General features: G+C 38.0%; 1 protein-coding gene across 1 annotated transcript in view; it reads right to left on the bottom strand.

Moving 5' to 3' along the window:
• LOC121390640 (D-glucuronyl C5-epimerase B-like) overlaps positions 1-27,500 on the bottom strand; it is a 53,391-nt gene that overhangs the window by 21,485 nt on the left and 4,406 nt on the right. The window contains exon 2 of the mRNA XM_041522503.1: positions 5,208-5,355. Coding sequence (XP_041378437.1) covers positions 5,208-5,335 — 128 coding nt within the window. The 5' untranslated portion in view covers positions 5,336-5,355. The remainder of the gene's footprint in view (positions 1-5,207; positions 5,356-27,500) is intronic.

Raw genomic sequence — 27,500 nt, 5'->3', positions numbered from 1 at the left:
TGATTAATAAATCAGTGTGCTCTAGTGGTGTCATTAAACAAAACAATTTTGTTTTGTGTTTTTTTGTTTACAAGCCAACAAGACCTGTACACCTGAGCGTAATCAGATTTAAATAAAAGTGTGTGACGTGAAAGTAATTTGTGCTATTCGTGATGATGTCATATTACCGATGACGGCAACTTCAGAACTGTGATTGATTAAATATCAAATTAAAATTATCTTTTACAAATGTTATAGGATAAATAGAATTCACTACTCATTTTGTGTTTAATATGTAAAATATCAACCTCGTCTAGTTAATCGGTATTAATCAACATGATTAACATACATGAGATTCACTTGATATTTTCCATGTACTTTGTACCAGTCACAGTTAAAGTTTGTTTTCTTTAACGACACCACTAGAGCAAATTGATTTATTAATCAATGGCTATTGGATGTTAAACATTTGGTAATTATGACATAGTTTTAGAGAGGAAACCCCCTACATTTTTCCATTAGTAGCAAGAGATCTTTTATATGCACCATCACACAGACAGGACAGGACATACCACGACCGTTGATATACCAATAGTGGTGCACTGGCAAGAATGAGAAATACTCAATGGTCCCACTGACAGGGATCAATCCCAGACCAACTGCACATCAAGCGAGCACTGTACCACTGGGCTACGTCCCAGTGTATCAAGTCTATAGGTATAAGTAGAGTTTATTGTAACAGGTATTATTATCTCCCTTTGAATCACAACATTCCAGACTATCAAGTCTATAGGTGTAAGTAGAGTTTATTGTAACAGGTATTATTATCTCCCTTTGAATCACAACATTCCACACTATCAAGTCTATAGGTGTAAGTAGAGTTTATTGTAACAGGTATTATTATCTCCCTTTGAATCACAACATTCCAGACTATCAATAATATGCATCACTAATGTAGACAGGAAGACATAAAGATGCTAACAAATGCCGTCTGAAATGCAAATGGGCGGTTTGTCTAAACTGCCAGGGGTATTCACTGTCTACCAGTCAGTAGTGCATTCTCCTTAATCCTACCTCTCCATTCATTATTCATGACACAGCTTAAACAGTTTTAAAAATTATCATATAAGCTAGTCGTTTATCATATGTGCACTGAAGGCTTAGAACATATACTCAACAAAAAAAGAAAAACCAATTTACAACATATATGTAATAGTATATGATAACAAGAAATAAATTCATGGCAGAAAAAAAGAAGATAAAGGAATACAAGAAATTTACAGCATAATATTACACAAGTTCTTTAGAAACTAACTGCATGCAGCCAGCAGAAATTAAAAATATCTTGGTATAATCTACAATTTTAAAAAAGAAGAAGTTTAAAACAACATTTTGTGTCTTATAATGGTGTTTTGATGATTGATTACAAAGCACAATTTTGGGGTAAAAATTAAAGTGCTAAAAAAGGAATAGAATAGAATAGAATAGATCTTTAACGACACCCCAGCACGAAAAGTACATCAGCTATTGGGGTGTCAAATTAAGGTAAATGCAAATATAACGTGATGATCAACATCAATATAAAAATGCAACCATGATTGAAATTAAAACAGTGTAAAGAACTGTGCAAAAAAAAATGCAAATATCACAGATAGGTACGGTAAACTTAGATTTAGAATAAAAATTTAGAATAAAAGTCAATATCATGTAAAAATTGTAATAAAAGTTCTGGATGGAATAGAAAGGATTCCACCGTATTTCTTTGTCTGAAGATAACACTGGTACACGTAATGAACAGCTTAATAAGAAAACGCTACCCTGTCTGTGGGATGATGCATATAAAAGATCCTTTGCTACTAATGAAAAAAATTGTAGCAGGTTTCCTCTTTATGACTACATGTAAAAATTACCAAATGTTTGACATCCAATAGCCAATGATTAATAAATCAATGCGCTCTAGTGGTGTCGTTAAACAGGGCTTTTAGAATGTTTTTTTAAAATCCACTAGCCATGGGATCAGTGATTCAAAAAATGTACTAGCCACAATTAAAAATTCACTAGCCCTACTTTAATTAAGTTAATACAATTTTACTAAATAATAACTAATAATTAGATATGTCACATAAAGATGGAGACAGAGCTTAAAAACACTAACATTGGCGGTTGGGGTGGGGTCAGGATATATTTACAAAATAGACTTAACTGCAACATTTGACAAAAGAAAATTCACTAGCTGTCAGGCATGGCAATAGTAGTTATTTAAACTAGCCCAACATTGAATATCACTAGCTACGGGATTGGGGCTACCATAATCTAGTAGCTCTAGGTTAAACAAAACAAACCCATGTTACATATATATCTAAAGCAAGCAGTTAACATAAACTACATAATGCCCACCTCAGATACCAAAGTACAAGATAAAAGACCTAGGAATGTCATTGCTATTTACATACATGTCTGTGTAGATGTTTGTGTGGTAAACAGACATGTATTACTGTCTCAAAGACATCGGACTTGTAATTAATTGTTAACATCTTTTATGTAGGACACTTACAAAGGCCAAATGACAGAAAGAAAGAAATCTCTTATTTAACGACGCACTCAACACATTTTTATTTATGGTTATATGGCATCGGAGATATGGTTAAAAGGACCACACACATAATGAGAGAGGAAACCCACTGCCGCCATGTCAGGTCAGGTCAGAGTGTTTATCGTACACATTCAGAACAAGCTGTTGTAGCGCACGCCTGTCCTGGGCACAAGTGCCGGCCTCGTCCCAGCTCCTCCATCCAGGACAGGAAGTCGCCATGCAATGGGCTACTTATTTATATACAACATCCCCACATCCAATTATCTTTGATATATCAGTTGTGGTGCACTGGTTGGAATTACAAATACATGTAGCCCAATGGGTCCACTGACAGGGATTTATAACCTAGACCGAACACAGATCAAGCAAGTGACGAACCACTAGGCTACATGCATCCTGGCCTGATCAAACGATGATTGTGCATGGTCGTCAGAGACTGATGGTTATAAACACACTAACTGACGAAAATTTAAAAGTTTGTTTATGAATGTCAAACATTTGGTAATTCTGACATAACAGTCTTAGAGAGGAAACCCACTACATTTTTTTCATTAGTAGCAAGGGATCTTTCACATGCAACATCCCACAGACAGGACAGCACATACCATAGCCTTTGATATACCCATCATGGTGCACTGGCTGGAATGAGAAATAGTCCAATGGGCCCACTGACGGGGATCAATCCTAGACAGATCATGCATAAAGCAAGCACTTTACTACTGGGCTACGTCCGGCCCTCTGGACCAATCTCTGACTAGGTTTTTTGTCCTGTCCCAAGCAGTGTCATGTGACTGGTACATGTATATCAAAGGCTGTGGTATGTACTGTTCCGTACGTGAGAAAGTATATCTAAAAGATCTCTGTTGCTGCTTATGGAAAAATGGAACAGGTTTCCTCTAAGATGTTGTCAAATGTTTGACATCCACTAGCTGCAGATGACATATAAATCAATGTGCTCTAAGGTCAACGACAGTCACTACTCTTTGCACCCTAGGTTTGGCTTCGTACACAATAGCTGCAGATGACATATAAATCAATGTGCTCTAAGGTCAACGACAGTCACTACTCTTTGCACCCTAGGTTTGGCTTCGTACACAATAGCTGCAGATGACATATAAATCAATGTGCTCTAAGGTCAACGACAGTCACTACTCTTTGCACCCTTGGTTTGGCTTCGTACACAATAGCTGCAGATGACATATAAATCAATGTGCTCTAAGGTCAACGACAGTCACTACTCTTTGCACCCTTGGTTTGGCTTCGTACACAATAGCTGCAGATGACATATAAATCAATGTGCTCTAAGGTCAACGACAGTCACTACTCTTTGCACCCTAGGTTTGGCTTCGTACACAATAGCTGCAGATGACATATAAATCAATGTGCTCTAAGGTCAACGACAGTCACTACTCTTTGCACCCTAGATTTGGCTTCGTACACAATAGCTGCAGATGACATATAAATCAATGTGCTCTAAGGTCAACGACAGTCACTACTCTTTGCACCCTAGGTTTGGCTTCGTACACAATAGCTGCAGATGACATATAAATCAATGTGCTCTAAGGTCAACGACAGTCACTACTCTTCGCACCCTTGGTTTGGCTTCGTACACAATAGCTGCAGATGACATATAAATCAATGTGCTCTAAGGTCAGCGACAGTCACTACTCTTTGCACCCTAGGTTTGGCTTCGTACACAATAGCTGCAGATGACATATAAATCAATGTGCTCTAAGGTCAACGACAGTCACTACTCTTTGCACCCTTGGTTTGGCTTCGTACACAATAGCTGCAGATGACATATAAATCAATGTGCTCTAAGGTCAACGACAGTCACTACTCTTTGCACCCTAGGTTTGGCTTCGTACACAATAGCTGCAGATGACATATAAATCAATGTGCTCTAAGGTCAACGACAGTCACTACTCTTCGCACCCTTGGTTTGGCTTCGTACACAATAAATAAAACATATCCAACAGTAATTTTCTTATATGATATATTTAACAAAAGGTACTTTTTATTTACTCATCTTTTAAAACTTGAACTTAATATTTTGTTCAGAATTATGAAAGATAAAAACATACCAACCTGCAAACAGCGTTGTCTCCTTGTTATAACATTTTGACAACAGAGGTCAAGGTTTTTACTTTAATGTGGCAAAGCATTGTAATAATATAGCTAATTTTGAAGTTGAATGACATCAAATGTTCAATGACGTCACTTTGCATCTCCTTATAATGACTATAAACTGAATACATGATGTTTCCATTTTAAGAACACGGGGGAAAATTCCAATGCAAACTTGCTATTGAAAATTGTTTGTTTCTACATTACTAAAGCACCTGAATGTGTTTGTAGAACATTTTGTAATTAAAAAATTGTACTTTTACGAAATATCGATTTCAAATGAAATTACGGTAAGATATGTTATATTTATTGTGTACGAAGCCAAAACAAGGGTGAGAAAAGTGACTGTCGGTGACCTTAGTCGTGTCGTTAAAAAATGAAAAAACTTTATGATGGGTGATCAATCTCATATGACTTATGTAATCCCACTGATACCTCTGAATAATACACACACACACACCCCTCAACTGTAGAAAATATGCACATGCACACCTGTATACGTACGCACCTGTAAAAATTCTGGTCCTGCCTGGATGGCAGGTTGCCATGGTTACACTGACTCCACAGACAGACAGACAGGAAGATGGAGCAGATTGTTATGCCAGCCAGCAGTTTGAGCACTCGCTTCACTCGCATTCTCTTGTAGTGGCCATCGTCTGTGAACAAAGAAAAACACGGAACTGTAACATAAGAAGTCTACAGAATTAAAGGAAAACTGTCACGGATTTAACGACCTTATTTCTCTAAACATGGTTAATAACTAAACGTTACATTCATTGTTGGAAACCAAATCTAGCTAGTGCATCACCTTAACTGAACCATGATGGAGTGAAATCCATGCCAACCCTCTCGGCAATTATTATTTTTTGAATTATGGACCATTGCCATAATTCAATTATTTTTACAAAATATCATTAATAAATGGAGTATGGTGGTTATGAAAATGGTTGAATAAAGTACATTTATTTTTGTTCAGGTAATTCTCTGTTAGACCATTAAATAGGTCAGTGGTCTGTGACAATATGCCTTTAAAGGAAGAAGGAAATTTTTTATTTAACTAAACACTCAACACATTTTATTTACGGTTATATGGCGCCGGACATATGGTTAAGGATCACACAGATATTGAGAGAGAGATGAAACCCGCTGTCGTCACTTCATTCATGGGCTACTCCTTTTTCGATTAGCAGCAAGAGATCTTTTATATGCACCATCCCGCAGACAGGATAGCACATATCACGGCCTTTGTTACACCAGTCGTGGTGCACTAGCTGGAATTAGAGAAATAGCCTAATGGGGCCACCGACGGGGATCGATCCTAGACCAACCTCACATCAAGCGAGCGCTTTACCACTGGGCTACGTCCCGCCCGATGGAATTAAGGGACTCGCCTCCTATACACCAAGGAGAGTCGGACGTATAGCCCTGTTGGTCAAGCGCTCGCTTGATGCGTGGTCGGTCTAGGACTGATCTCCGTTTGTGGTCCCACTGGGCTATTTCTCATTCCAATCAGTGCATGGTGTGAGACCATGTTATATATGCTACAGATGAACTTTTTTAATGAGTATATATTTAAATAAAGCACATATATCACCTACAAGAAACAACCAATCTGTATTGACAACACATATACATGTAATCAAGTCATAATTAAAACTGGTTGTAGAGACCCAGTCAGTATATTCCTTTATGATATCCCTCCTTCACAACATTTCACCATTCTATATATGTTACAGATGAAGTTTTTAAATGAGTATATATTTAATTAAAGTAGATGTATTACCTACAACTTACATGTATAGATATGTATTGTTCAAGCATCTGTATTAACAACACACACACATGTACTGAAGTCTTAATTAAAACTGGTTGAAGAGAACCCGTCAATATATTCCTTTACAATATCCCTTCTTCACAACACAGATGCACTTTATAACTGGTTTCAGACCATTTTATAAATGCTACAGATGCAAATTTTTAATGAGTATAGATCTGACTTGTCCAAGTATCTGTATTAACAACACATACACATGTAACAAAGTCTAAATTAAAACTGGTTGAAGAGACCCAGTTAATATATTCCTTTATGAAATCCCTCCTTCACAACACGGATGCACCATATGTCAGTTTTACCGACCCATGCATCCATCCAACCAGCCAGTCAGCCAGAACAACATGTAACTGTACTGTACAGAACTGGTTTACGTACACGACAGTAGGGCATTTATTTCAAAGTCTCATTCACGTCAGTCACTACGATATTACCACGGCGATGTACGACATTACCACGGTGATGTAGCTCAACGAACTAATCGCCCAACACACATACATCACAGAAGCCATAATTTAGCAAAAAAGTCTTTCATTACCTTTTTTCTCACTCTCTCTCTCTATCTATCTATTTGTTTTTTATGTTGGATTCTATCACACAGCTATGCACGTACGTTGTATAATATATTACACTGCTTAATGGAAAGATGTAGCAGATCTTCTTTGAGACACTATATTATAATTACATAGCTTTATATCTCACTAATTCAGGAACAATATTTTTTTTTTATTGTTCTGAGCATAGCGAGATCTTTAAGGAACACATTAATGTAATTAATTGAGGATATGAAATGGAAGCAATTTGAAGGGTTGTCGATATTCAGAACTACATTTTGAGTTATTTAAAGCTAAACTAGGCATAATATTTCAGTAGTTTTTGAGTTGAAATTGTTTAGTAGTAGATATGTTTATAGTTATTTTGGACACATTTTGGGCACATTTTGGACACATTTTTGGGCACATTTTGGACACATTTTTGGGCACATTTGGGGCACATTGTGGACACATTTGGGGCACATTTTGGGGCATATTTATTTTCGGCACAGCCTTTACCGTTACCACTAGAGCATATTGATTTATTAACCATTGCCTACTGGATGTCAAACATTTAGTATTGTGACACATATAGTCTTAGAGAGGAAACCTGCATTATTTTTCCATTAGTAGTAAGGAATCTTTTACATGCAACATCCCACAGACAGGATAGCACATACCATAGCCTTTGATATACCCATCATGATGAACTGGCTGGAACAAGAAATAGCCCAATGGTTCACCAACGGGGATCGATCCTAGACTGACCACGCATCAGGTGAGTGCTTTACTACTGGGCTAGTCAGTGTTTAAAACCTATGGTATGAGACATTTAACATAGCATGTATATTCCAAAAATAGTTTGTGTTGTTTAATGACACCACTAGAGCATACTGATTAATTAATCATCAGTTATTGGATGTCAAACAGTCCACTACATTTTTCCTAATGCAGCAAGGGATCTTTTACATGCACTTTCCCACACACAGGAAAGCACATACCACAGCATTTCACCATTATGGTGCACTGGTTGGAAGGAGAAAACCCCCAAACAGTTGAATGGATCCACCGAGGTGGCTCGATCCTGCGACACAAGCACCTCAAGCGAACACTCAGCCAACTGAGCTATATCCCGACTTTGACCAGTTGTGGTGCACTGGTTGGAATGAGAAAACCCCCAAACAGTTGAATGGATCCACCGAGGTGGCTCGATCCTGCGACACAAGCACCTTACAAGTACAGGGAAATGATACAAAGCTGTCTGAACAGTCTTCCTGTTTTTTTCCCCCCACATTTCACATCAGTTGTTTAACACACTGACAGACGTGTGCGTACAGATGTTCGACATTTTCCACATAAACCTGACAACTTTCGACTTTAAACACCACAATCTTCACACATCCAACAGCTGACGAATCCAAAATTAAATAAAAATACCAAAAAAAAGAAGAGCTCAAAGAAAAATGTATTAAAGAACATTTTCAAAATGACTTCCAAACTGATTGCCACGGCGATAAGGTAAATAATTGCAGTAAATCATTTGTCATCCTGCATGTGCGGGTTGAATCGCCATGGAAATATTGATATGAACGAGATAATAGAAAGACATGATGGTTCGCATGGTACTGTTAGATATTGAAAAGATAAATCAATGTCTCCACTTATATACACGTTCATGTAAGTGTTGGAACTTTTTTTTAAAGTAGGTATACATGTACAGGTAATACAGGTACATTTAGTGTACCTGACAGCTACATTTAGTGTACCTGCTAAATGTACCTGTCGAGAGCGTTAGACTGCACCAAAGTCAAGGTAATACATGTCTTACCCAAAAAAATTAATTATTTTGTTTTGTTTAACGACACCACTAGAGCACATTGATTTACTAACCATTGGCTATTGGATGTCAAACATTTGGTAATTTTGACATACTGTAGTCCTAGAGAAGAACACCACTACATTCTGACATACTGTAGTCTTAGAGAAGAACACCACTACATTGTGACATACTGTAGTCTTAGAGAAGAACACCACAACATTCTGACATACTGTAGTCTTAGAGAAGAACACCACTACATTGTGACATACTGTAGTCTTAGAGAAGAACACCACTACATTCTGACACACTGTAGTCTTAGAGAAGAACACCACTACATTGTGACATACTGTAGTCTTAGAGAAGAACACCACTACATTCTGACATACTGTAGTCTTAGAGAAGAACACCACTACATTCTGACATACTGTAGTCTTAGAGAAGAACACCACTACATTCTGACATACTGTAGTCTTAGAGAAGAACACCGCTACATTCTGACATACTGTAGTCTTAGAGAAGAACACCGCTACATTCTGACATACTGTAGTCTTAGAGAAGAACACCGCTACATTCTGACATACTGTAGTCTTAGAGAAGAACACCACTACATTCTGACATACTGTAGTCTTAGAGAAGAACACCACTACATTCTGACATACTGTAGTCTTAGAGAAGAACACCACTACATTCTGACACACTGTAGTCTTAGAGAAGAAAACCACTACATTCTGACACACTGTAGTCTTAGAGAAGAACACCACTACATGTTGACATACTGTAGTCTTAGAGAAGAACACCACTACATTCTGACATACTGTAGTCTTAGAGAAGAACACCACTACATTCTGACACACTGTAGTCTTAGAGAAGAACACCACTACATGTTGACATACTGTAGTCTTAGAGAAGAACACCACTACATTCTGACATACTGTAGTCTTAGAGAAGAACACCACTACATTCTGACATACTGTAGTCTTAGAGAAGAACACCACAACATTCTGACATACTGTAGTCTTAGAGAAGAACACCACTACATTCTGACATACTGTAGTCTTAGAGAAGAACACCACTACATTCTGACATACTGTAGTCTTAGAGAAGAACACCACTACATTCTGACATACTGTAGTCTTAGAGAAGAACACCACTACATTGTGACATACTGTAGTCTTAGAGAAGAACACCACTACATTCTGACATACTGTAGTCTTAGAGAAGAACACCACTACATTCTGACATACTGTAGTCTTAGAGAAGAACACCACTACATTCTGACACACTGTAGTCTTAGAGAAGAACACCACTACATTCTGACACACTGTAGTCTTAGAGAAGAACACCACTACATGTTGACATACTGTAGTCTTAGAGAAGAACACCACTACATTCTGACATACTGTAGTCTTAGAGAAGAACACCACTACATTCTGACATACTGTAGTCTTAGAGAAGAACACCACTACATTCTGACATACTGTAGTCTTAGAGAAGAACACCACTACATTCTACACTGTAGTCTTAGACACCACTACATTGTGACATACTGTAGTCTTAGAGAAGAACACCACTACATTCTGACATACTGTAGTCTTAGAGAAGAACACCACTACATTCTGACATACTGTAGTCTTAGAGAAGAACACCACTACATTCTGACATACTGTAGTCTTAGAGAAGAACACCACTACATGTTGACATACTGTAGTCTTAGAGAAGAACACCACTACATTCTGACATACTGTAGTCTTAGAGAAGAACACCACTACATTCTGACATACTGTAGTCTTAGAGAAGAACACCACTACATTCTGCCACACTGTAGTCTTAGAGAAGAACACCACTACATAGTCTTAGAGACACCACTACATGTTGACATACTGTAGTCTTAGAGAAGAACACCACTACATTCTGACATACTGTAGTCTTAGAGAAGAACACCACTACATTCTGACATACTGTAGTCTTAGAGAAGAACACCACTACATTCTGACATACTGTAGTCTTAGAGAAGAACACCACTACATTCTGACATACTGTAGTCTTAGAGAAGAACACCACTACATTCTGACATACTGTAGTCTTAGAGAAGAACACCACTACATTCTGACATACTGTAGTCTTAGAGAAGAACACCACTACATTCTGACATACTGTAGTCTTAGAGAAGAACACCACTACATTCTGACATACTGTAGTCTTAGAGAAGAACACCACTACATTCTGACACACTGTAGTCTTAGAGAAGAACACCACTACATTCTGACACACTGTAGTCTTAGAGAAGAACACCACTACATGTTGACACACTGTAGTCTTAGAGAAGAACACCACTACATTCTGACACACTGTAGTCTTAGAGAAGAACACCACTACATTGTGACACACTGTAGTCTTAGAGAAGAACACCACTACATTCTGACACACTGTAGTCTTAGAGAAGAACACCACTACATTCTGACACACTGTAGTCTTAGAGAAGAACACCACTACATTCTGACACACTGTAGTCTTAGAGAAGAACACCACTACATTCTGACACACTGTAGTCTTAGAGAAGAACACCACTACATGTTGACACACTGTAGTCTTAGAGAAGAACACCACTACATTCTGACACACTGTAGTCTTAGAGAAGAACACCACTACATTCTGACACACTGTAGTCTTAGAGAAGAACACCACTACATTCTGACACACTGTAGTCTTAGAGAAGAACACCACTACATTCTGACACACTGTAGTCTTAGAGAAGAACACCACTACATTCTGACACACTGTAGTCTTAGAGAAGAACACCACTACATGTTGACACACTGTAGTCTTAGAGAAGAACACCACTACATTCTGACATACTGTAGTCTTAGAGAAGAACACCACTACATTCTGACATACTGTAGTCTTAGAGAAGAACACCACTACATTCTGACATACTGTAGTCTTAGAGAAGAACACCACTACATGTTGACATACTGTAGTCTTAGAGAAGAACACCACTACATGTTGACATACTGTAGTCTTAGAGAAGAACACCACTACATTCTGACATACTGTAGTCTTAGAGAAGAACACCACTACATTCTGACATACTGTAGTCTTAGAGAAGAACACCACTACATTCTGCCACACTGTAGTCTTAGAGAAGAACACCACTACATTCTGACACACCACTACATGTTGACATACTGTAGTCTTAGAGAAGAACACCACTACATTCTGACATACTGTAGTCTTAGAGAAGAACACCACTACATTCTGACATACTGTAGTCTTAGAGAAGAACACCACTACATTCTGACATACTGTAGTCTTAGAGAAGAACACCACTACATTCTGACATACTGTAGTCTTAGAGAAGAACACCACTACATTCTGACATACTGTAGTCTTAGAGAAGAACACCACTACATTCTGACATACTGTAGTCTTAGAGAAGAACACCACTACATTCTGACATACTGTAGTCTTAGAGAAGAACACCACTACATTCTGACATACTGTAGTCTTAGAGAAGAACACCACTACATTCTGACATACTGTAGTCTTAGAGAAGAACACCACTACATTCTGACACACTGTAGTCTTAGAGAAGAACACCACTACATGTTGACATACTGTAGTCTTAGAGAAGAACACCACTACATTCTGACACACTGTAGTCTTAGAGAAGAACACCACTACATTGTGACATACTGTAGTCTTAGAGAAGAACACCACTACATTCTGACATACTGTAGTCTTAGAGAAGAACACCACTACATTCTGACATACTGTAGTCTTAGAGAAGAACACCACTACATTCTGACACACTGTAGTCTTAGAGAAGAACACCACTACATTCTGACACACTGTAGTCTTAGAGAAGAACACCACTACATGTTGACACACTGTAGTCTTAGAGAAGAACACCACTACATTCTGACACACTGTAGTCTTAGAGAAGAACACCACTACATTCTGACATACTGTAGTCTTAGAGAAGAACACCACTACATTCTGACATACTGTAGTCTTAGAGAAGAACACCACTACATTCTGACACACTGTAGTTTTAGAGAAGAACACCACTACATTCTGACACACTGTAGTCTTAGAGAAGAACACCACTACATGTTGACACACTGTAGTCTTAGAGAAGAACACCACTACATTCTGACACACTGTAGTCTTAGAGAAGAACACCACAACATTCTGACACACTGTAGTCTTAGAGAAGAACACCACTACATTCTGACACACTGTAGTCTTAGAGAAGAACACCACTACATTCTGACATACTGTAGTCTTAGAGAAGAACACCGCTACATTGTGACATACTGTAGTCTTAGAGAAGAACACCGCTACATTGTGACATACTGTAGTCTTAGAGAAGAACACCGCTACATTGTGACATACTGTAGTCTTAGAGAAGAACACCACTACATTCTGACATACTGTAGTCTTAGAGAAGAACACCACTACATTCTGACATACTGTAGTCTTAGAGAGAAACACCACTACATTCTGACATACTGTAGTCTTAGAGAAGAACACCACTACATTCTGACATACTGTAGTCTTAGAGAAGAACACCACTACATTCTGACATACTGTAGTCTTAGAGAAGAACACCACTACATTCTGACATACTGTAGTCTTAGAGAAGAACACCACTACATTCTGACATACTGTAGTCTTAGAGAAGAACACCACTACATGTTGACATACTGTAGTCTTAGAGAAGAACACCACTACATGTTGACATACTGTAGTCTTAGAGAAGAACACCACTACATTCTGACATACTGTAGTCTTAGAGAAGAACACCACAACATTCTGACATACTGTAGTCTTAGAGAAGAACACCACTACATGTTGACATACTGTAGTCTTAGAGAAGAACACCACTACATTCTGACATACTGTAGTCTTAGAGAAGAACACCACTACATTCTGACATACTGTAGTCTTAGAGAAGAACACCACTACATTCTGACACACTGTAGTCTTAGAGAAGAACACCACTACATGTTGACATACTGTAGTCTTAGAGAAGAACACCACTACATTGTGACATACTGTAGTCTTAGAGAAGAACACCACTACATTCTGACATACTGTAGTCTTAGAGAAGAACACCACTACATTCTGACACACTGTAGTCTTAGAGAAGAACACCACTACATTCTGACATACTGTAGTCTTAGAGAAGAACACCACTACATTCTGACATACTGTAGTCTTAGAGAAGAACACCACTACATTCTGACACACTGTAGTCTTAGAGAAGAACACCGCTACATGTTGACATACTGTAGTCTTAGAGAAGAACACCGCTACATTCTGACATACTGTAGTCTTAGAGAAGAACACCGCTACATTCTGACACACTGTAGTCTTAGAGAAGAACACCGCTACATTCTGACACACTGTAGTCTTAGAGAAGAACACCACTACATGTTGACATACTGTAGTCTTAGAGAAGAACACCACTACATTCTGACATACTGTAGTCTTAGAGAAGAACACCACTACATTGTGACATACTGTAGTCTTAGAGAAGAACACCACTACATTGTGACATACTGTAGTCTTAGAGAAGAACACCACTACATTCTGACATACTGTAGTCTTAGAGAAGAACACCGCTACATTCTGACATACTGTAGTCTTAGAGAAGAACACCGCTACATTCTGACATACTGTAGTCTTAGAGAAGAACACCACTACATGTTGACATACTGTAGTCTTAGAGAAGAACACCACTACATTCTGACATACTGTAGTCTTAGAGAAGAACACCACTACATTCTGACATACTGTAGTCTTAGAGAAGAACACCACTACATTCTGACATACTGTAGTCTTAGAGAAGAACACCACTACATTCTGACATACTGTAGTCTTAGAGAAGAACACCACTACATTCTGACATACTGTAGTCTTAGAGAAGAACACCACTACATTCTGACATACTGTAGTCTTAGAGAAGAACACCACTACATTCTGACATACTGTAGTCTTAGAGAAGAACACCACTACATTCTGACATACTGTAGTCTTAGAGAAGAACACCACTACATTCTGACATACTGTAGTCTTAGAGAAGAACACCACTACATTCTGACATACTGTAGTCTTAGAGAAGAACACCGCTACATTCTGACATACTGTAGTCACAGAGAAGAACACCGCTACATTCTGACATACTGTAGTCTTAGAGAAGAACACCGCTACATTCTGACATACTGTAGTCTTAGAGAAGAACACCACTACATGTTGACATACTGTAGTCTTAGAGAAGAACACCACTACATTCTGACATACTGTAGTCTTAGAGAAGAACACCACTACATTCTGACATACTGTAGTCTTAGAGAAGAACACCACTACATTCTGACATACTGTAGTCTTAGAGAAGAACACCACTACATGTTGACATACTGTAGTCTTAGAGAAGAACACCACTACATTCTGACATACTGTAGTCTTAGAGAAGAACACCACTACATGTTGACATACTGTAGTCTTAGAGAAGAACACCACTACATTCTGACATACTGTAGTCTTAGAGAAGAACACCACTACATTCTGACATACTGTAGTCTTAGAGAAGAACACCACTACATTCTGACATACTGTAGTCTTAGAGAAGAACACCACTACATGTTGACATACTGTAGTCTTAGAGAAGAACACCACTACATTCTGACATACTGTAGTCTTAGAGAAGAACACCACTACATTCTGACATACTGTAGTCTTAGAGAAGAACACCACTACATTCTGACATACTGTAGTCTTAGAGAAGAACACCACTACATTCTGACACACCACTACATGTTGACATACTGTAGTCTTAGAGAAGAACACCACTACATTCTGACATACTGTAGTCTTAGAGAAGAACACCACTACATTCTGACACACTGTAGTCACAGAGAAGAACACCACTACATTTTTCTGTTAGTAGTAGCAAGGGATCTTTTATATGCACCATCTCACACAGGATAGCACATACCATGGCCTCTGATATACCAGTCATGGTGTACTGGCTGGTACAATAAATAGACCAATGGGCCCACCGACGGGAATCGAGCCTAGACTGACCACGCATCAAGCGAGCGCTTTACCAATGGGCCACAATCCACCTCTGTGACAAAATTATGTACAAACATACTACAGTAACTTGAAAATATTTCACCCTAAAACCAATGGAAAGGTATTTTTTTACTTAGATTAAAATAATCCAAAATTCTTTTCTGAATATCCATCACTCATCACGAATTCAACAGCTGTTAATAACATTAGTGTTAGAAAAACAGGTTACACCCAAATTACATATTTAATGATATCTAAAGCTGTGTATACTGTAAAGAAACTATACATATTTATGAAATTTTATTCATGATGTGTCATAAATGTATTTGTTTGTTTATTTATTTATTTATTTGTATATTTAATTATAATATACATATTTGTAGCAAACTTGCCGAAATGTTTATTAACCACCTCAAATTTGACTAATGTTTGGTCCCATTATCTTCTATTCAGTTCTGTTCTGTTCTGTTTTGTGCGGCTAAATATATAGGGTACATTAATATTAGTCTCAACTAACATCAAACTCCCCACAACATTTCTTATAATATACATAATCTACATTCCATTGAGACAGTAAAAAGGCAGACTATTCATTTACACTACGTATTGCATGTTATACTGCGTAGCAGAAATAATTCTCAAACATTCTCTAGCCATGCTAAACAAGAGTAAATCACTCCTCGCTGTGGGTTGCCGTGGATATGAGGGTGTAAATTATTTTGCTGTGAAAAGCTTCCAATGAGAAGAGTGCGTGATGTTTGGTAGTAAGTCATTACCATCGCAGTCCGTTTACACACCGCCAAGAGCAGATAATCAGGATCCTCCAATCTCAGGCTGCACTGTAATTATTTTCCGCGTACCACTTTAATATCAACCAGAAATACCTACAGACCAGCTACCACAATGAACATCTAAATAAATACACACACGTAATTAAACAGACAGTTGAGTCCTGTTGGCTTGAACCCAGGCCATAGGATTTCAAATTTCATGGGAAACAATTTTTCAGTTCCATGCCTTGTGATCATGGAAACCCATCGGAAACTGTTTTTTCGGTACTCGATATAATAATCACTGGAAATGAAATTTCGGTTACGTAATTTTTAGCAACCTGCTAACGACACGATACCGGAAACGATCGTTTACGTTAAATCTGAAGGCCTGCGAACCATGTCGGTGATCCAGAAAGTGTTTGACCCATTGGGTAGTTCATGAATGTGAAACTCTGGACTTTGTTTTTGGTTCGAGCGTTGCGGTGTATTCAACCCTTCCGAGTTTGACCCAATGAGATTCGACTGTATATCTATGTACAAACCAGTGTTGTAGGATCACTGGAGTAGACAGCACACACCAAGGTGTTTCTTACTGCTGAGATCAGGTTTCATGTATACACACCTGTACAAACCAGTGTTGTAGGATCACTGGAGTAGACAGCACACACCAAGGTGTTTCTTACTGCTGAGATCAGGTTTCATGTATACACACCTGTACAAACCAGTGTTGTAGGATCACTGGAGTAGACAGCACACACCAAGGTGTTTCTTACTGCTGAGATCAGGTTTCATGTATACACACCTGTACAAACCAGTGTTGTAGGATCACTGGAGTAGACAGCACACACCAAGGTGTTTCTTACTGCTGAGATCAGGTTTCATGTATACACACCTGTACAAACCAGTGTTGTAGGATTACTGGAGTAGACAGCACACACCAAGGTGTTTCTTACTGCTGAGATCAGGTTTCAAAATGTATACACACCTGTACAATGTATGTTACCATAATGGCATCAATGCAAAAAATTGACATATACATCAATGGATGGAGTGATGGATGGATGGATGAATGGGTAGGTGAGTGGGTGGATGTTTGGAATGGATGGATGGATGGATGGATGGATGGATGGATGGATGGATGGACAGACATGAATGGATGGATGAATGAATGGATGGATGGATGGATGGATGGGTGGGATGGATGGATGGATGGATGGATGGATGGATGGATGGATGGATGGATGGATGGATGAATGGATTGATGAATGGATGGATGGATGGATGGATGGATGGATGGATGGATGGATGGATGGATGGATGGATGGATGGATGGATGGATGGATGGATGGATGGATGGAGAGTGGGAGGGACAGAGGAAGGAAGGGAGGGAAGAAGGGACAGAGGTAGATTTAGGGACTTAGGGATATTTTTGACAATATATACTGAACATTAACAAAAAATGCAAATCAGGGTTATGGTTAGTTCATAATGAGAATAAGTTGACTTGACTCTTCAAACTGATCACTGGTACACGTATATCTCAACCGGTAATTCTCCTGTATCTCAATGTGTTAATCTCTTTTTAATAATAATGTCACAACTGAAAATTATACAGGGCTTCTAGATTATGGTAGCTCCACTCCCTTGATATTTAATGTTGGGCTAGTAAATAACTACTATCGCCATGTCCGATGGGCTAGTGAATTATTTTGCAAAATGCTGCATTTAAATCTATTTTTTAAATGTGAATACCCTACCCCTTCCTCCATTCAAATCTAAGGGGTTTTAAGCTCTATCTCCTTCTTTAGATGACATATCCAATTATCAGGGGAGGGAAATGGTGAACTGTAAAAAAGAGGAAATCTACAGGGGTCCCGGAAATTCTTGAAATCCTAGGTTAAAATCTGTGCTATCCGATACATTTTGGAGTAAAGGACGATTAAAATGTGAGGAAACGCAATGTTCCATGAGAGGAAAACAGCTAGGAGAATTCCTAACCCTGTATTATACCTATTTGTAAACTTTTAGTAAAAAAATTTTAATCACTGATCCCATGGCTAGTGTATTTTTATAAGAATTCTAAAAGCCCTGTGATATTCGCTTTTCTTTCATTGATCTGTATACACTTCTCAGAGATTACTGCTAAATTATTTAATTCTGCTTCACAGATGGTATCCTGTGAATTACAAAAAGAGAGAAAAAATAGCCTTCCGCCATCTTTACCACAACAGACTTAAATAATTAGAAAATAATCCCAACAGTTTTTGTTTGAAGACACCACATTGCCGAATGATCAAGTGAGAATTGTGTTTGTTGCACCTAACTCAGTCTAAACAATCAAACAGCAACAGAACACCAGTCGATTTGTCTGTAAGTCAAGTGTAGAACAAACAAACATTACAAGTTTCTCTTGATGATCCATTACCCGATCTGTTTTAAATATACTGCTTTAGAAAAACAGCCCACTGGGCCCTGGGAGCTTGTATTAGCAGACTTGTGTGTATTTATACAGCCGTGTATACAAAAAACACATCTGTCCCACAGCAACTGGCTTCCAGGTAGATAGTTCTGCTTGAAGAAAACCAGTCCTGTTCTCCCCACCCCCTCCCCCCACCTGCGGCACCAAATTCACAGACACCGTTTCACATTAACTACAGATTCTTGTGAATGTGTTGCTTATTCGTTGATAATATATCTTTGATTGTGATCAACAGTTTGATTAATTTATGAAACTGTAGATGTACCGTGTAGGAGCCAAAGACGACACTGTTACACATTAACTACTGTTGCAGATTCTCATGAATGTGTTGCTTATGCTATGCTAATATATCTTCCTTATAATCAAACCTTTGACTAATTTATTAAACAGTGACTGTAGATGTACTGTGTGCCGGTATCCAACACCATTACACATTAACTCTTATGAATGTGTTGCTTAAATGCTACTGCTAAGGAAAGGAAATGTTTTATTTAACGACACACTCAATACATTTTATTTACGGTTATATGGCGTCGGACACATGGTTATGGTCCACACAGATATTGAAAGAGGAAACCTGCTGTCACCACTTCATGGACTACTCTTTTCGATTAGCAGCAAGGGATCTTTTATATATGCACCATCCCACAGACAGGATAACACATACCACAGCCTTTGATATACCAGTCGTGGTGCACTGGCTAGAGTAAGAAACAGCCCAATGGGCCCACTGACAGGCATCAAGCGAGCGCTTTACCAATAGGCTACGTCCCGCCCCCTACTGCTAGGGAGGGTGGGATATAGCGCAGTCATAAAGCACTTGCTTGATACGTGCTTGATCTGGGATCGATTCCCATCGGTGAACCCAGTGGACTATTTCTTATTTCAGATGGTATATCATAAGCCATGGAACATATATGTGCTATCTCAGATGGTATATCATAAGCCATGGAACATATATGTGCTATCTCAGCAATGGGATGGTGCATATAAACATGGCCAAAATGTAGCGGGTTTCCTCTTTAAGACAATGTCAAAAATGACCAAATGTTTGACATCCAATAGCTGATAGTTAATAAATCAATGTATTTTAGCTGTGTCATTAAACGAAACAAACTTTAACTTTTTAACATTAACTACAGATTCTTCTGAATGTGCTGCTTATGCTTGGAAGGACGAGATGGCGCCCAGTGGTAAAGCGCCCACCTGGTGCATGGTGGATCCAGGATTGATCCCTGTCGGTTTTCCCATTGGCTATTTCTCATTCCAGCCAGTGCACCATGATTGGTACATCAACGGCCGTGGTATGTGTTATCCTGTTTGTGGGCTAGTGCATATAAAAGATCCCTTGCAACTAATGGGGAAAAATGTAGTGAGTTTCCTCTTTAAGACAATGTCAAGAATGACCAAATGTTTGACATCCAATAGTGATGATTAAAAAAGATCAATGTGCTCTAGTGGTGTCGTTGAACATAAACTTTTTATTCTCTAAAGACTTTCAGAACTACCAAATATTTCACATCCAACAGCTAATGATTTAAAAATCAATGTGCTCTAGTGGTGTCATTAAACAAAAACTTTTTATCCTCTAAAGACTTTCAGAATTACCAAATGTTTGACACCCAATAGCCGATGATTAAGAAATCAATGTGTTCTAGAGGAGTCATTAAACCAAACAAACTTTAACTTATCCCCTTTTGAAAATGAACTCCTCACATGTACATGTTCATAAACTGTAATCTGACCCATCGAATTCCGTCAACACCACATACTTATTTTCACACAAAAACACATGATACATGCAATGCTCGGGGCAAATGCAAAATGCATCTCCGTGTAACAGTTGCATGTTTAACTCTTTATCAGTTATGAAAATACCAGATGTCATGTTTATCAGGCAATGTGATAACAGCAGCGATCAACACTTGAGACTAATGTAGGAATTAAGCCAACATTTGTGTACAGATCTGTCTATTCACTCAGTTACGTGCAACAGGCCTCAGTCTGTTGAGCTCTCGGTTGAGGTGATCTCGTTGCAGGATCGAACCACCTCGGTGGATCCATTCAACTGATTGTGGGTTTTTTCTCGTTCCAACAAGTACACCACAACAAGGCTGTGGTATGTCTGTGAGAAAGTGCATCTAAAAAATCCCTTGCCACATTAGAAAAATATGTAGCGGGTTTCTTCTGATGACTACAAGTCAGAATTACCAAATGTTTGACATCCAATAGCTGATGATTAATTAATCGATGTGCTCTAGTTGTCATTAAACAAAACAAACTTTATGCAACAGGTCTTGGTGGTGCAGTGGTTAAGCCAATACATGTAGCTTAAAGGGTGGTAGGTACTGGGTTCTCATCCTGGTTACAGCTCTCACCCAACTAAGCAAGTTCACAAGCATTCTGAGAGTACTGCTAAAGCCATTTATCTTCTTTACCAGGCCCAACAAATTATATGCACTTTCCCCACAGACAGAACAGCACATACCATGGCTTTTGATATTTGTCAGTAGTAGTGCAATCAGCGAATGGGTCTACTGAGGTGAATCAAACATACGACATACACGCATCATACAGACTGAGCTAGAAAGAAAGAAAGAAATGTTTTATTTAACGATGCACTCAACACATTTTATTTACGGTTATATGGCGTCAGACATATGGTTAAGGACCACACAGATTTTGAGAGGAAACCCGCTGTCGCCACTACATGGACTACTCTTTTCGATTAACAGCAAGGGATCTTATATTTGCGCTTCCCACAGGCAGGATAGCACAAACCATGGCCTTTGTTGAACCAGTTATGTTTCACTGGTCGGTGCAAGTGGTTTACACCTACCAACTGAGCCTTGCGGAGCACTCACTCAGGGTTTGGAGTCGGTATCTGGATTAAAAATCCCATGCTTCAACTGGGATCCGAACCCAGTACCTACCAGCCTGTAGACCGATGGCCTAACCACAATGCCACCGAGGCTGGTGAGGTGATTCAAACATACGACATAAGCACATCATACAGCCTGAGCTAGATCCCGCCCCCTTACAAGCATGAAGATAAAGTTAATCTAAAATGCCAAAGATAGTTGACTGTGCTGAACATTAGGAACTGACCTGAAAGGTGAAAAAAAATCTACATCTTCTCTGACTTGGAAATTTTTTTTCTCCTTTTAACCTTTCAGTTGTTCCTTATCCACAAACGAGCAATAAAATTAATCTAAAATGCCGAAGACCCTTGAGTACGTTATTAAGCATCACGCAACTGACATGAGCGGGAAAATGTTTTTATTCCAAAACTCCCCATAAACCTTTCAATCGTAGCTTATCGTTAAATCACCAATAAAATTAATTTAAAATACTGAGCTTTTAAGATACTTGACTACGTTATTACGCATTACGCAACAGACTTGAACCCGAAATAATATATATATATATATTAAAACTCCTCGTAAATCTTTAAGTCGTGGATTATCTATAAACCACCAATACAATGAATCTAAAATGCCAAAGATACTCGACTACATAAAACCAAAACGCCCCTGTAACCCTTTCAATCGTCAATTATCCTTAAATCACCCATAAAATGAATCTAAAATACTAAGCTTGACACTGGCATACATTATTAAGCATCATGCAACTGACTTCAACCAAAAAAACAAATTGAAAAAGAAAATTAAAAATCCAAAACTCCCTGTAAACCTTTCAATCGTGGCTTATCATAAAACCACTAATAATATTAATGTAAAATACTGAAGGAAGGAAGGAACTGGTTTATTTCACAATGCACTCAACACATTTTATTTATGGTTATATGGCGTCGGATGTAAAATACTGAAGACATTATTAAGTATTACATGCACAACTGACTTGAAAACAATTTTTTTTTTTAATATTTAAAATTTGAAACTCCTCGTAAACCTTTCAATTGTGGATTATCCATAAACCAGAAATAAAATTGATTTAAAAATACTGAAGACATTTGACTATGTTATTAAGCATCATGCAATTACCGTAACTTGGACAAAAAAAAATAAAAAAATAAAAAATAAAAAATGCTGATAAACCTTTCAATTGCAGCTTACCCATAAAGCACCATTTGTAAAGTGAATAATAACAGAAATGTGTCTTCCGTTGGACATTATTTATATGCGGGGACCAGGCCATTAAGAGCCGTAAATCACGGGTTACGTGACACGGGGATGCTGACTGTGAAACATTCGGCCATGTTTGCTGACAACCGGTGAAGAAAAAGATGGTTTTGTAATAAGCTGGGAGTGAGCCCCATCAATCCCAGCATGCCCCGGCTGTCAACGGTTACAGCAGAGTTACATGTGACCACATGTCAACCGTTAAGCTGGACACATCTATCTGGACTAAGCACTTGATGCACTGATGACACAAGTTAAGTCCTGTTTGAAGGTAGAGATACGGTTACATGTGTATATAGATGTACTTGTTGGTTTACATGTGGGGATTATAACCAATATAGACCAAAAAAAGAATTATGGTCGTAGCTAGCAACAACAATAAATTAAGAAAATTAAGAAAAAAAAAAAAAGAAAAAAATCTCCAAGTATAATTTATGTCATTAATTATTTTGTTTGAGAAAGTTATATAGTTACATGTGTATAGAGATGTACTAATTGGTTTACACGTGGGGATTATAACCATTATAGTCCAAGAAAAAAGTTATAGTCCTAGCAAAAAAAAAACAGAAAAGAAAAAAAGAAGAAAACAAACAAAAAAACAACCTATACCCCCAGTAATTAATGTCATTAATTGTGTTTTGAAAACAGTTCTAAATCCACATGTTTATGTACTTGTATATGTAGTTATAATTATATATTTAAAAATTAAAACTTGTATTAAAACATTATTCGTCCTAGGGGGAAAAATGTGGACATTATAATCATTACAGTCCGAGACAAAGTTAAAATAATTAAATAAATAAAAATCTATCATTAATATCATTAAAATTCTATTTTGAAAATAGTTCAATATTTACATGTTTATATAAACCTGTTAATATACATGCATACACACACACACACACACACACACACACACACACACACACACACACACACACACACACACACACACACACACTTGTATCTATTTAAAAATTAAAAGTTGCAAAAAGAAAAAGAAGAGTTGTGGTCCTAGAAAAAAAATCTACATCTGATGCCATTAATTCTCTTTTGAAAATAGCCCAAGCCTAAACATTTTTGTTCATGCCCATATCAATTCCTGGAGAAAATAATGTCATGTACCTGTTGATGTACATACATGTACAGTTATAACTATATATTCAAACATTCAAAGATGCAAAATTTAGAATCACAACCATTTTATTCATGTATTTCAAAAACATTAAAATTAAAAAATACTATTTATGGTAAAATCAGTTTGTTTAAGATATACACATTTATCACAGCACTAGGTTTATTGACATTTAAGCAAACATACTAGGGTGACACTCCATAATTTACGTATGCATCAAAAAAAACGATTTCAATAGCAATTTTACACTGAAAGCTGTCCAGCGTTCATAAAAAAAAAAATGTTAAGCACTAATTTATTTTGATGTAAGGACATCCAAAATGATGTCATTCAAGTTTGACATCATTTCCATTCAAATAGACACCATGCCACATATTCTTACGTCATTTAAATATCTAGTAATGGCTGACTGGAATTAAATTTGCATGTACAGTTTACAAAAACATGTTGTATTAAGCTTGAGATTATATATGATAAAGAGATTATTACTTTCGCGTGTTATTACTCTCGTATGGCTCGCATATTACACTTTTTATTCCTAATAATATGATACTGATGATACCGAAAAACACACTGGTAATAACCTCTATGTATATAAATATTTAACATAATCAAACGGTCAATTACCTAGGTGAAAGTCATCTGAACTGACTTCCAGTTACCTAAGACTTGGAAACACTGTTATCTGCTCCATTCATATAATATTATATGAACAGATAACTTTAAACAAATACACCATTCCTCTCTATAATACTACTAATACACTATGACACAATATGTTACTGTAACTACCGTCTGTACATGTTTTCACTATGCATTTATTTACTGAATATCAATTCCAATGCCAGAAAACGAGCCGTATACGAAACGTGTAATTTATTCCGCGTTACAATATCTGGCCTGTAATGACCCACGAAACAACAGGTGTCAGTGTGGCTGATGGGCCATTACGAGTCGGCAGGCGACGTTTATACGTCCAGCTATTATTAAAGATATTATCGCAGTAACACACCTGGACCTGGATGTGGCACTGCCATTGTTAGCACCATTGTTAACACCGCGAGGTGGAAATACCTGATTGTATATACTCGTGTTACACTTCCCAGCACCTGGCAACAGTTATATTAATATACACACACACACACTTGTACACATACCTGTATATGCAGGTAAAATATACAGGTAAATATGTTACTACAATTATAAAGGTATTTGTTATGGCACATGTACTCTCAAACATATATCATACATATTATGCAGTATAAACATTTAAGGCATACAGAGAGATACATGTATGTATACAAATTGTAATATAAGCATTAATTAAAATTTATTTTTAATTGTATAAAAGTTTAAAAAAAGTTTTTTTTAATTAAGCATGGCAAAACAATTATGTATTGTGCCATATGTCTGTCTGTGTGTCTGTCTGTTTGTCTGTCTCTCTGTTTCTCTGTGTGTCTCTATCTTATTCTATCTTATTCTCTCTCTCTCTCTCTCTCTCTCTCTCTCTCTCTCTCTCTCTCTCTCTCTCTCTCTCTCTCTCTCTCTCTCTCTCTCTCTCTCTCTCTCTCTCATATATGGAACTACCGTAGATAACAAAAATGGGTGGCTAAGCACTTTGATTATATAACACTATTTACTGTTACAATTAATGTGATCCCTTATTTCTTTCCTCCAGTATATTTCACTAAAATCTTAATGGTAAATACTAGTACAAATCTTTATTGGCATTCTGATCGTTTCTATATATTCCACACATTAATACATAACACACATCACAAACCTATTCCTGTATTGAACCCGTATCGAATGATTCGTTTGTCACACTACAATGTATGCACCTGTATAAATGTATATGGACTCCAAATGACAGGTAATCACAGCACACACAGGTACACAGGTAAACCGCACACCTCAAGTGGGTGATTGACTTGAACCCTACAAGAGTTACCTGGCCTTAGTAATTGTCATTCAGCCACTTGCTTCAGGCTGCTTGGGGCTAATGAGCGTAAACGGGTAATAAAGATTACCTGTTTATTATTGAGTTTATTTCATCTCAAGTTCAATGTACAGAGAGTAGAGATATATTCTGTATTGAGTCATGACACACAGAGGGTACCGTAAATCCTTCAATACATGCCTGTAGTCGTTCAATAGTTTTTCCGCTATGCTCTAAAATCCAGCCTCTTTTTCAAGGCAGGCGTCCATTCAAGAAATGGTTCAATTTTTTCATGATGCTCCGAGACCCGGCCTCTAATCAAGGCAGTCTCTATTCAAGGAAGGCCTCTATTCAAGGCAGGCCTCTATTTGGGGCAGGCCTCTATTCAAGACAGGCCTCTATTCTAGGCAGGCCTCTATTTGGGGCAGGCCTCTATTCAAGACAGGCCTCTATTCAGGGCGGGCCTCTATTCAGGGTGGGCCTCTATTCAGGGTGGGCCTCTATTCAGGGCGGGCCTCTATTCAGGGCGGGCATCTATTCAGGGTGGGCCTCTATTCAGGGTGGGCCTCATTTTCAAGGCACCGGCCTCAGTGGCGTCGTGGTAGGCCATCAGTCTACAGGCTGGTAGGTACTGGGTTCGGATCCCAGTCGAGGCATGAGATTTTTAATCCAGATACCGACTCCAAACCCTGAGTGAGTGCTCCGCAAGGCTCAATGGGTAGATGTAAACCACTTGCACCGACCAGTGATCCATAACTGGTTCAACAAAGGCCATGGTTTGTGCTATCCTGCCTGTGGGAAGCACAAATAAAAGATCCCTTGCTGCTAATCGGAAGAGTAGCCCATGTAGTAGCGACAGCGGGTTTCCTCTCAAAATCTGTGTGGTCCTTAACCATATGTCTGACGTCATATAACTGTAAATAAAATGTGTTGAGTGCGTCGTTAAATAAAACATTTCTTTCTTTCTTTCTATTTAAGGCAGACAGCCCTATTCAAGGATTTATGCTATATATATATATATATTCCATCATGAGTTATTACTGGCGAATGTTTGGAAACACAGCTAGAGT

This window comes from Gigantopelta aegis, chromosome 15, assembly GCF_016097555.1.
Source record: "Gigantopelta aegis isolate Gae_Host chromosome 15, Gae_host_genome, whole genome shotgun sequence".
Classification (NCBI taxonomy): domain Eukaryota; kingdom Metazoa; phylum Mollusca; class Gastropoda; order Neomphalida; family Peltospiridae; genus Gigantopelta; species Gigantopelta aegis.
Note: the sequence above shows the minus strand (reverse complement) of the source record. Positions and strands in the feature narration are given on the sequence as shown.